General features: G+C 37.3%; 1 protein-coding gene across 2 annotated transcripts; it reads right to left on the bottom strand.

Annotated features, from left to right (window-relative positions):
- Positions 1-5705: 5705 nt before the first annotated feature.
- On the bottom strand, positions 5706-11894 carry LOC109109312 (pleckstrin-like). 2 transcript variants are annotated; one of them, XM_042754285.1, is made up of 9 exons: positions 11738-11894; positions 9149-9304; positions 8878-9059; positions 8611-8702; positions 8223-8407; positions 7232-7336; positions 6921-7004; positions 6773-6845; positions 5706-6473 (listed from the first exon to the last, which is right to left on the bottom strand). In XM_042754285.1, the coding sequence occupies exons 1-9, from the start codon at positions 11777-11779 to the stop codon at positions 6334-6336; spliced, it is 1059 nt and encodes a 352-aa protein (XP_042610219.1). In that variant the 5' UTR covers positions 11780-11894; the 3' UTR covers positions 5706-6333. The 2 variants fall into 2 exon arrangements, with proteins under 2 accessions (XP_042610219.1, XP_042610220.1); XM_042754286.1 differs by lacking the exon at positions 7232-7336.
- Between the last annotated feature and the right edge of the window lie 487 nt (positions 11895-12381).

The raw sequence follows: 12381 nt of genomic DNA, 5'->3' as shown, positions 1-12381 counted from the left end.
CGCCAAACCTTTCATCGCACTTTCTTTGACAACTTGCTGAGAGCATCTGCTGTGTTAAGCCAATTCATGAGAATCATCTCACTTAGAAATAAACAGCTGACATGTATGTATGCACACTGCATGTGAAACAGCATGAAACTGCTGAGAACACTGGAACTCCAAAATTAAAATCACAGCAAAAGCAACACATTTTTAATATAAATATCTATATATATATATATATATATATATATATATATATATAATATTTTTTTTTTTTTTTTTTTTTTTTTTTTTTTTTTTTATTATTTTTTTTTTTTCTTCAGTAACATGCACTTTAGCAAAGATAACAACAAACTTTTTTAAATGAATCAATGAAATCAATGAATGATGCTTTGTACTAGTTTTCCAATATTGTTATATTGTTTGCAAGGCAACATTGCATTTAAACTTCCAAAAAGTATTACATTTATTGATATTTCTCAAACATATTTATCAAAGTATTACATATGAATTAAAATATAGATTCCATCCAAACTTAAAATTAAATAAAAATGTTAAAATATCCTCCTGAATAACATATTCATCATCCCAAATGCAACAGTGATGAGACCACTGCAATATTTGCATCGTAAAGTCTGTCTGGTGCTCTTTCATTGTAATTGACCTCTTTTTCAAGTGCCCAGTTTCAGCAGGAAATAGTAGTATTTCAGCTTTGTTGTTGATGCTACTTTTGAAATGTAAAAGTGCACATACACCCACACAAACAAACTCAATAAAGAAAGAAAAAAACATCAAAGCTTGTCTCCAGTGGTATGTTTTGCTGTCGTAAATGCATGCTAGTAACAGCACAGCATTCCCACCACATCTATTTTTCATCGGACCACAACTTACACATATCTCAGGCTGCTTGGCAAACATCAATATATTTCCACATAAACACATTCGAAAAATGGAGAGTAAAAAAGAAATTTATCATGAACAATCCTGTGATTCAATAACTGCAGAATATGAGGTTATACTGTACTTGTCTTGCAGACATGCATGAGAAAATCAGTACTTTGACATGCACATACTCTGACATGTTTTAAGAGTCTCTTAGCCATTTCATTTAGACGTGTCAAACGGCACTGATGATAAAACCTCTATCATAGCAGGGTAGTTCATCCCCTTCAAACAACAGCAGAGCACACATGCACTGAAGATCAAGAAACACCCTTGACTTCATAACAGTAAGATGAGAGGTGCTTTCAGTTTTCTGAATCGCAATTATGAATTGCAATGTCTGCAGACAAATGAAGATACAGAGACATGGTAAGATCTCTTAAATTCAATTGGGAATCAGGCCAACCGAAGATGAACCACTAGGACATGGACAATCAAGACCTCATAAAGTATAAGAAGGGCTATCTAGGAACTAATTAACACCAGGGCTACATCTGAAAGCTGAAACTGCTGCTTTCTGAGGTTACATGTTTCAAAGAATCAAGACATACCCAAATCCAGTGTTAGCTTCCCTTCCTGTCTCCTGAGATACCTTCAGCTGATCAGTATTTGAAGGCAATATAGATACATCCCTCTCTGCTATTGATATCCTACAATCCTCTTATCCTCCAAAACTCACTCTATTAGGTTATAGATCATTAAATTTGTAGTAATTGCCTGATAATGCATTGAAGCATCTGGTCAGCAGCCTCAGTTTACAAATGCAGCCTGAAATTACAAGATAAGAACAGGAAACAAACAACCAAAACTTTGACATAAAGTCCAGAACAAAATTGGGGAAAATTGGGAACGTGACAACGGCTTTCTCAAGTCTCTAGAATATTCAGGTTTGTAGATGGCACAGGTTCCCAGACCTGACAACCTTGGGGAAAAAATAAATAAATAAATACATTCTATTTTAAAGACTATAGTGCATTTTAATTAAAACTCCAGTACACTTCTGTACACTGTAGTAAAACATGGATTATCATATGTCTACTTCAAATTTTTTTAAGAGAAGTATTATTTTTCTGGATTGGCCATTATTTACTGCTATAAACACGCTTAGTGCTATAATGTCTGTTTCACTCATTCATACTGGAAGCCGGAGCACACCGGAGTGCAGAAAATCTACATATGCATCATAGAAGTAATAAAACCAGTGATGCTCCATGTGTTTACAAACACATTGATCAGGTAAAAACCATAGACACTGATTCATTGGTTCGCTGCTGTCAGTTATTGATACGGGTTCACAGAGATCATTACACTATTTTTAATGTTACTTTTCTACAGATCCCCTAAAAACCAATGAAATGAAAATTGAATGTGTAAGAATGTAGTTACAAATTAATGAGAATTAGTTGACATGTAGTTGCTAAGTTGTGTATATTTAGTAGAATGTCTAAAGTAGACTATCAAAATAAAGTGTAACCAAAAAAATGTCCTCAGTATTTTTGGCTGGTACAAATGTCAAGGATATGCCTTATGTGTGTGCAGCGAAAGAAGTAAGTCAGGTATATTAATAACACTGAGTATTTTGTAGATGAATGCTTTACTAAACTAAAGTAAAGCAAAGTAAGTTACAACTAAAGAAAAGCATCTGAATATACAGGCAGTCGTTGGTAAATGACCTTAAGTGCCTGCAGCCCATGTGATCTCGATCGATACAGACTGCATGAGATCAGATACTACAGAGCATCTCTGAAGCATGCTTATGCTGTGTGGGTGATGCCTACACAAGATAACAATGATCCGCTGTGAGAAAGAAGTCAGCAAATACATTCTCCCACAGCGTTCGGAGGGGATGATGGCGCTACATCAGCCCTTACCTTTCAGCTGAGAGCCGCTCATGCTGGGTTCTTTAATGTGAGCGTTCTGTATCGTCTCTGTGTGCTTGAGGCTTTAAACATCTCTGGGTAAAAACAGCTGATCCTGAGCGAACATAAAAGACATCCACACAGATGTCGTGTTGTGCATACAGAAAATAACCACTTGGTAAAATGGCAGCATGTTTTACGGCTTTTTAATGAACTTGTTGCATCAGCTCATAGACAGCTCCAGTTTATGGTTGTGTGTGGGCTCCCATCTTTACTTTTGATGTTAAGCTCTTTATTGGGTATGCTGGAGCTTTATGATTCTTGTCTGAAAACCAAAGCATGAGTGGCAAGTGCTCCTGAGGGTTGCAGACTGCAGTATTATTGTAATCCTAACCATATATAAGCAATATCACATACTGTAAGTAGGAGTGTTATATGACTATGTATCAGCACTACTGTATAAGCCATTCTGAGTTAATGTTCTGTTTTTCTCCAGTCTCTCTGATCCTTTCCAGCATTTTCCAGTTTGATGTGATCTTATGACAACATCATTTTACATACGTATCGCATTTAACAAGCTACTAGATGTTGACGTGCTGCAGCTAGAACTGAATGTACTATCACTGCTTTTTTCTTCTTATTTTTAATTGGTTACTTTCCGTGGCTGGCTTCCAAGATTAATGTATGTGCTTACAGTGCTGGTACTATAATCAGAAAACTGTGATCCCTTCATTCATTACTGATAAACAACCAATCAAACCATAAAAAAGGCCTGTACATTTAAAACTGTTTTAAATGCATTGTATTGTCAGTTGTTCACAGGTCTTTATTCTTACTGTACACCATCATGTTAACCAGAGTGGCCTTCAACAATTCAAAAATGCTCTTGATGTCACAGTATAGGCACTTAATAAAATTGATGCATGAATTATCAAAGACTCTATGAGATCAAAACTGAGCTTATGTGCCCATATGTGTCATCTCTACACTACGATTCAAAAGTTTCAGTAAGATTTTTTAAAGAAGTTTCTTATGCTCATAAAGTCTGATTTCATTTGAAAAACATCATCTTTCCTACATGAATATATGTTAAAATATCATTTATTGTTTTTATTAGATATTATTTTATTATTATATTAGATATCAAAACTAAGCCTTTCTTTCTTCTTTGGACATTTACTGCCCTCTTGTGTCTTAAACATGTATCTGCATGCACACCTACTGTACACATAGGTTTGTAGTAACAGTTTTTATTCTTCTTATTTTTATAACATTATTTATTTTGCTCTATACATGCAACCACTTCAATGCATGTATATTATTGCTACTTTTTGCATGTATATTATTGCTATTTTTGCATGTATATTATTGCCGCTATTCAGCTTGGAACAGAAGTAAATATCACATTCAAAATGCACAAAAACTACCAAAACACTTCACAGAGTCTCAAATCAAGCCATTCTTCCAAAACACAAACAGGTAGCATAACACAGTTTTCTATTTATTATTATTATTATTATTATTATTATTATTATTATTATTATTATTTTATCAAAACAAGAATGACACTTTCTACTGTTAGAATTCACTGCAGTAAATGTTACATGGACCATGCTTACACCACAGTGCAAGGGTCCTATTCCTCATTTGTCCACTTCTGTATAGATGCAGTGAAGCTGAAAAACTAACACCTGTGTAAGTGTGAAAGTGACAGTGACGTGACATACAGCCAAGTATGGTGAGCCATACTCAGAATTCATGCTCTGCATTTAACCCATCCAAAGTGCACACACACAGCAGTGAACACACACACAGCGTGAACACACACCCGGAGCAGTGGGCAGCCATTCATGCTGCGGCGCCCGGGGAGCAGTTAAGGGGTTCAGTGTCTTGCTCAAGGGCACCTCAGTCGTGGTATTGCCGGCCCGAGACTCGAACCCACAACCTTAGGGTAATACATTTTGTACCAAAGCAGTGATAAATGATAGATGCTGTTGTGCTCACTCTGTGAAGAGTTTTGAAAAAATGACCTTAGTGTTGAAAAATTGGTCCTAACGATTGAAAAAAAAAAAAACAAAAAGTTGAAAAATTGGTCATAAAGATAGAAAAAAAACACATTAAAAATAGATTTAGGTTACATAAACACCAAAAAAAAAAGTTTCAAAATATATTAATCAAATGTGAATAGCATATTTCAGACAGACCAGACAGATAGCTAGCTGATAACAGATAGATAGTCAGGGATGACCTTTGCATTGAGTAGCAGCCCTCAGTATCCTGTGAGTGAAGGGTGTTAAAGCAGGTGTAAGTGTGATAGAGTTAGTCATGACTGCTTCTGTGGCATGATGTCTGAATAAACTCATCCCTCAGTTAAACTCAGTTTATATTTACTGTATCAAACCTACTTACAATGAAAGTCTGTTGGTCCAGAGGGGTTAACAGTAGAAATGAGAAGCTTGTATATTTTGTTGATGCACTGACGTGAATTATTCAGTTAATATTTGAGCTCTGTACTGTTTTGCACATGTTATGCAAATATAATTCCTGGATAGCTTGTTCTTTTTCTGGTTACCTAGTTTGCACACATTAGGTGGTCATGACACCTTTGAGTTTGAGTCTCATATTAAGCATGCATTTAGTAGTTTGGTGCTTAAAATGTTGACATGCTGTTACGTAATGTCAGTGCTCGGATGCCGCCTCTGTTGATACGCTAGTAGCCTGGTGTTGTTACTAGGTGACGTTAAAAAGGCAAAAGCTGGTGTCGAAATTAAGCCTCTGAAGCTCTGCTTTCTCAGATAGTATCAGGAATACACCCCTTCACTAAACATCAACACCAAACCATACACAAAAATCATTCAAAAGTACAAAAAATCTGCAGAAATTACCAAAAAAAAAAAAAAAAAAAAAAAAAGCCTATTCACATTTAACATATATAACCCACTTGAAAGTGTTATTTAATTTTATTGTATTGTATAATAGATGTGTGTACTAAAGATACAGTGTATATATTAAGAATTTAATTTTACTGATAGATGGTTACTGAAAGCTGTAAGTACATATGGTTGTAAGTTTGTACATCAGAAACAGTGAGCAGAGTAGAGCTGTGATATTTTGAGGCCGTTACACCATCTCACCAATCAGACTGTTAACATCTCTATATCTAGACTGACTCAAGAAGACAAACAGGAAGTTGAAATGAAAACAGGAAAATGCCGGACAGCTCTGGATGGGCAGATCAATGCCATTCACACCAGTTTCTGGTGAAACAATTTGCCCACATCCTGTCTCTAACTTAGTGTGAGGTTTTTTTGTTTTGTTTTTGTTTTTTAGTTGTGAAACCATGTCACATGATTGCTAGAAAGCCTCTTGTTTTGTGCAAATGTGGAAGGTGAAGAAATAACCAAATTTTTTTTTTTTTTTTTTTTTTTTAGAAAATGCTGAAGAGGAGATTGTGGATATTTGGTGGGCAGATGTTTGGTCACCCTTAACTCTGCAAGTCTATAACAAGTGCGTTTGCTGTTCTCCAGACCACCGTATGGAGCTAATACAGTTATTTCCCCATCTTTGCGACGCTCTGTATGGCTTTGATCCAGTCCTTGCGCTCGTCGGCTGTAGCTGCCTGCAGGTAGTAGTGTACCTCATCTGATGTGATGATCTCAAAGAGATTCCCATCCACCTCCTGTCTCTTGGCTGCAGGAGTTTATAAGAGAGAGAAACATTTCAATGAATTCATTGTATAAATGCTTAACAATTTAAATATCATTATTATTGTTAGGGGTCAAGCATTAAAGGTGCCAACTCTTAGGTCTCGGAACCATCAGTTCAGAAATTCACTTTTGTTTTTGTTATAACTTCTGAACACTTTGTCCTAAAAACACAATTCTTAGTTGATCTGATTACACTCTTACATTTAGACCGTAGACCATTTTGAAATGTACTGTATTCTGTTTGGATGGTAAAATGTGTTTAGTTGTATTATTTAGACGTACAATCTGGCACGTATTCCACCGCCGTCACAACTGAGCCACGCAGATGAATGGAGCCGAGAGGATCGTCCTCACCCTTACAGAGACACACACATGATCCAAAACTGTTTTAATATTACATGAAAAATCTTCAGAGATGGCAGGAACTTACTTTGGTGGCATCATAGTAGTGGATATAAGCAGGATCATCTCTAAGGATAAACTTTCTAACTTTCCAATTCTTTCGCCGGTGACCCTGTGTAGGAAAAAGAAATGTCTGAGAACATCTAATATCTTATATATGCTTATAAATATTTATATTTCACAAGAAGGGACCATTAAAATCAATGCCTGTTATATCAAACAAATTTCTCTTTTTAATTTTTGAGTTGAAACATATGCTTGACTCACTGATCACACATTGACACATTCAGCCACCAACCAGCAGTGCTTGGTTGATTGTCGTTCCTTCATCATGCTCACCTGCTTCAGCAAACAGCCCTGTTTGACTATGGCCCCTCTGAACTCCTCCTTCATGATCACGTCCTCATCACTGGAGTAACCCTCACAAAAGAAACCACTATCTGCCTGCAGATCAACACACACACACAACCTCAACAGCAGCTCTCGCTTCACAGACACATGCCCTGTATATGAAGTGCATTGTCACCCAGAATGGAAAATATAGTATAGCTCTATTCCAAATCCAAAAGCATTTCATAGAATGCCTTACTTAGGCTCTTCTGAGAAGGGCACGAGAGACTTTCACTTTAGCATATTGCTAAGAAAAAAATACATTTTGAATTAATGATTATATTTTTACAATATACTTTATGTTAACATTTCTTTTCTGAAAAGAATAGGACCTTTTAAAAAAAGACCATAGTGTTACAGGAGTGCTTATGATGTTTTAAAATGTATATGTATCATATCCCGATCTTCAAGCAGAAGGAGTTGGATGCAACATTTTTTAATAATATCAATCTACAAATCTGACTTTTCATGCACTGTGTTCGTTTATTTGGCCGGAGGAGAACTGGTCCATCGACTGAAGCTGGCTTGGGTTTCTTTGCCACTGTTGCCTTTGGCTTGCTTAGCTGGGGTTTGATATGGGATACTTGATATTCAGTAATATTGTTGATTTGATGGCACCAAATACGAACAAATCTTCAATTGAACTGCACTGAATAATGACAGTATTGTCTTCTGTAGAGCTGCTTTATAGCTGAATCAAGTGTGGTATATCATTGATGAATACTGCAACATTGACAGCTGAGTTGAATAGTGACACAGTTGTCTTTGTAGAGCTGCTTTGCAGCAGAATTTCTAACATATTTGATGAGGTCTGCATTTTTCATTCTGTTATTTTCCTGTTTATCACTGTGAAGCTGCTTTGTATTGTATACAGTGTTGTAGAAATAAAGATGAGTTGACTTTTGGAATAGAGCCAATAATTAACTGTGCCTTAACTCACAAAGTAATAAAGAGCCTCGATTTGGTCCAGGAAAACACATTCCGCTCCTTTTTCTGCGCCGTCTTTGGACACATCTCCGGCGGGCAGCAGGAATCCTTCGTTCAGTAGTCCAGTGGCCAGCATCAGTCCCTCGGCTCTGTTTCTGGCCTTCCCCTCAGATATCAGCCAGTCGATCACGTTGTTTCCTACCAGCGGATACACCAGAAGACATTTACAGGTCAACAAAACTCACAGAAAGAGAGATTAGAGAGATTACATAGAGATGTTCCTCTGGGGACAACACCTCGGTGCTGTGTCACGGCAATACTTCTCCTTTATATTTGTAGTAGTAAGACAGGTTTAGTATAGTTCTTCATTTTACCACTGGAGCTGATGATGAATATCTTACCTGTGAAACAGTGATTGAACAGCCTTTTATCCTTCTCTACCTTCAGCTCTTTAACTCCACTGTCCTGATCTTTCATTAAAACATAGAGCTCACTGCAGACAGACCGAACAAAGGCAATATTTTAACAGTTTTATAATTCACAGCAGGCCCTTTAAAACTTTATTTGTCATCTGTTTCTAGCAGAATGCAGCCTCTCTCTTAATCAGTCATTGAAATGAACAGTTTGCATAAACTGCAAGTTTTATAACTGAAATCACAGTGTAATACCTCAGGTTAACATTTTCGGGTAACCGAATGGATCGGCGGGTTGACTTCCTGGCAAACTTCTTGCCACCCTGTAAACAAGTGAGGGCCCTCTTGATATCTTTAACCCAAACCTCCCTCTCCTCCAGATGGGACGCTTGGAAGAAATGGTCCTGGTTCTTAGCTGTACTGACCTTGAACACTAGCTGTTCACAAAAAGCATACAAAAGATATTCATGAAAAACTCTAGATATGTCAGCAGTATATTGGTATTAAAGAGGCGTGATTCCTTCACCGTTCTTTTAGTGAAATCCTGGCACGGGCTGGTCAGTTTCGCATCCTTCAGAGGGATCATTCCCTTCGGACTGTTGTCTGTCTTCTTCTTGTAAAACTCAATGGCATCATCTGCTAACACCACCCACACCACCTTCCACGAGTTGAGCAAAGTCCCCTGCAAAACAAGAAGCGTTCAGCGCTGTAGCTTCCTAAAATGGCCAACGCAAATACTGAATACAAATGCAGTAGTAGTGCTGAGTTATAAACAAATCCCCAGCTAAAGGAAACATATTATTTGATATAAAGGATTATATCAACACTGGTTGAATTTCAGTACACAAAAGAATTTCAGTGAAGTGGAAACATTCAGTTTAGGCCATTTTCAGTTCTGTATTTAAGCTCACACACAGCCGTGGGTTGAATTGTACTACATTTTCAGATGCCAGATTCTGATGCACAAAACATTTCTGTTTACATTACAGTGTTTCTCAAAGACAGGAATATTATGAAATGCTATTCCAAAACTATTTTAGGGGTTCAATCCAATTAGTGAGGACAAGGACAGACTTGATGGCTGCTCTGTCAACTCTTCGTTGTCTTTTTTGATCATTTGTGTGCTTTTTTGTGGTATTTTATAGCAACATTTCCTTAGAAAGCCACGTTTCTAGGCTGCAATTTTTCCATCTCAAAAATATATCTAAATTAAGACCTATGCTCTCAATGTCAAATGCAGAAATGTTAATCCATGCGTTTATGACCTCAAGGTTAGACTATTGTAATGCTCTATTGGGTGGTTGTTCAGCACACTTATTAAAACAAACTCCAGCTAGTCCACAATGCAGCAGCTAGAGTTCTTACCAAAACCAGGAAGTATGATCATATTAGCCCGGCCCTGTCAACACTGCACTGGCTCCCTATCAAACATCGTATAGATTTTAAAATCTTGCTTATTACTTATAAAGCCCTGAATGGTTTAGCACCTCAGTGTTTGAACGAGCTCTTGTTACATTATAGTCCTCCACGTCCACTGCGTTCTCAAAAAAAAAGGTATTATCTTGTTTGATAATACTTAGAATATCAAAATCAACTGCGGGCCGCAGATCCTTCTTTCCTGTTTAGCGCCTAAACTCTGGAATAACCTACCTAACATTGTTCGGGAGGCAGACACACTCTTGCAGTTTAAATCTAGATTAAAGACTCATCTCTTTAACCTGGCTTACACATAACATACTAATACACTTCTAATATCCAAATCCGTTAAAGGATTTTTAGGCTGCATTAATTAGGTAAACAGGAACCGGGAACACTTCCCATAACAACCGATGTACTTGCTACATCATTAGAAGAATGGCATCTACGCTCATATTAGTCTGTTTCTCTCTTATTCCGAGGTCACCGTAGCCACCAGATCCAGTCTATATCCAAATCAGATGGTCACCGTAGCCACCAGATCCAGTCTGTATCCAGCCCAGATGGTGGATCAGCACCTAGAAAGGACCTCTACAGCCCTGAAAGATAGCGGAGACCAGGACAACTAGAGCCCCAGAGACAGATCCCCTGTAAAGACCTTGTTTCAGACGACCACCGGGACAAGACCAGAGGAAACAGATGATTCTTCTGCACAATCTGACTTAGCTGCAGCCTGGAATTGAACTGCTGGTTTCGTCTGGCCAGAGGAGAACTGGCCCCCCGACTGAGCCTGGTTTCTCCCAAGGTTGGAGTTTTGGTTCCTTGCCACTGTCGCCTCTGGCTTGCTTGGTTGGGGACACTTCATTTACAGCAATATCGTTGACTTGATTGCAAATGATTGCACAGATACTATTTAAACTGAACTGAGCTGCATGATGACATTTTAACTGTCATTTTGCATTATTGACACACTGTTTCCCTAATTAATGTTGTTCAGTTGTTTTGACACAATCTGTTTTGTTTAAAGCGCTATATAAATAAAGGTGACTTGACTTGACTTGACAAAATGAAATGTATTAAACATGCTCCAAAGGAAGGTGTTTCCACTTCTATTCCCAAAACAAAACAACTTTGTGGAAAAACATGACAAAACATCAGCATATGACATCAGTACTGTCATACACGGTATTGTCAAGGTGCATGTCTAAAAACCAAGATAGTACAGTCTGCCTTGTTACTTGTATGCTAATATAGCCTAAATTGTTCAGTTCCAGCACTGCAAAATATTGCCAATATCTCAAACACCTTAATTAAATGATCAACTAGCCAAATGCAGTTTTGGGTTAATCTGAAGCCTAAGTTGCAAAAAAAAAAAAAAAAAGTTTAAAAAATAATAAATAAATCTTTAATTTTGTCTATATAGATTCATGACTTTCTAAAACTTCCTGGTTATAAAAAGTTCAGTTTTACAACTGAAGACGGTGTTTGGTTGTTTCTTTTCATGTAGTCCAGTGATTTTAAATAAAGAGTTTGTCTGGAATATATTTAATTTTACTTGGCAGTAAAATTTCCTTTTAAGGTCACCAGTGATATCGACACTGACACATTTTACAGAAAACGAAATGCTCCGTAACCCTGCAGCACATCATAGAAAAGCCACAGAATCACAGATCAATGGAAGATAAAACCTCAGTCTTACCTTCTTCACTAGGTAGCCTTCTCTGATTGTTGTTGGTTCCATTGCTATGAAGTAAAGCAGCGAGTCTCGGTCTACAGGGAGTGGTGAATGCAAGACCCATACAGTTTAGCTGAATTGGTGTCTGACGTGTAACCTCAGTTGACAGTTATAGACACATTTTGATGAAAGGGAAGTTGCACACTCCCTGACAGGCAACTTCATGGTCAGCTAGTTTCCTCTGTGTTTTCAACCCACACACAAACGAGTCAGAGGGCAAATGATACAGCTTATGTTTAGTGATAATGACCCCATGGGCACCCATGATTATTTTATGCTTGTCAGTGATAGTGAAAGACAAATGACAAAGACAAAAAAATTTCCATTCTGGTCTTATTTTGAATGTGAACATTTATATTATCATTGTATTTAACTGCTAGAACAGACATTTTTTTTCCAACAACCTCTATTTAACTTCTGCAAAGAACCGTATTGTCAAAATACGGTCCTGAATAAGAAGGCCCTTATTGAACCAATTTTGGTGCAGCTTCAACTTATTTTGAAGCCTGCACCTGTGGGAATAATACTTCAACAAGTTAATCACATTAGAAAAACAATCCTCTCACAGGAAGTTGAATGAAGATAGTTGTGAAGTTAGCAGTGTTACA

This window comes from Cyprinus carpio, unplaced genomic scaffold (genome assembly GCF_018340385.1).
Source record: "Cyprinus carpio isolate SPL01 unplaced genomic scaffold, ASM1834038v1 S000006483, whole genome shotgun sequence".
Classification (NCBI taxonomy): domain Eukaryota; kingdom Metazoa; phylum Chordata; class Actinopteri; order Cypriniformes; family Cyprinidae; genus Cyprinus; species Cyprinus carpio.
The sequence above is the reverse complement of the archived record's forward strand: the minus strand, read 5'-3'. Positions and strand labels throughout refer to the sequence as shown.

Excerpts from the sequence above, each read along its gene's own strand:
- LOC109109312 (XM_042754285.1), bottom strand. The coding sequence starts at position 11,779 with ATGGAACCAACAACAATCAGAGAAGGCTACCTAGTGAAGAAG. Across the intron at positions 9,060-9,148 it reads AGGATTTCACTAAAAGAACG|CTAGTGTTCAAGGTCAGTAC; the intron begins GTGAAGGAATCA and ends TTTTGTGAACAG. Across the intron at positions 6,474-6,772 it reads GGTGGAATACGTGCCAGATT|CCAAGAGACAGGAGGTGGAT; the intron begins GTACGTCTAAAT and ends AAACTCCTGCAG.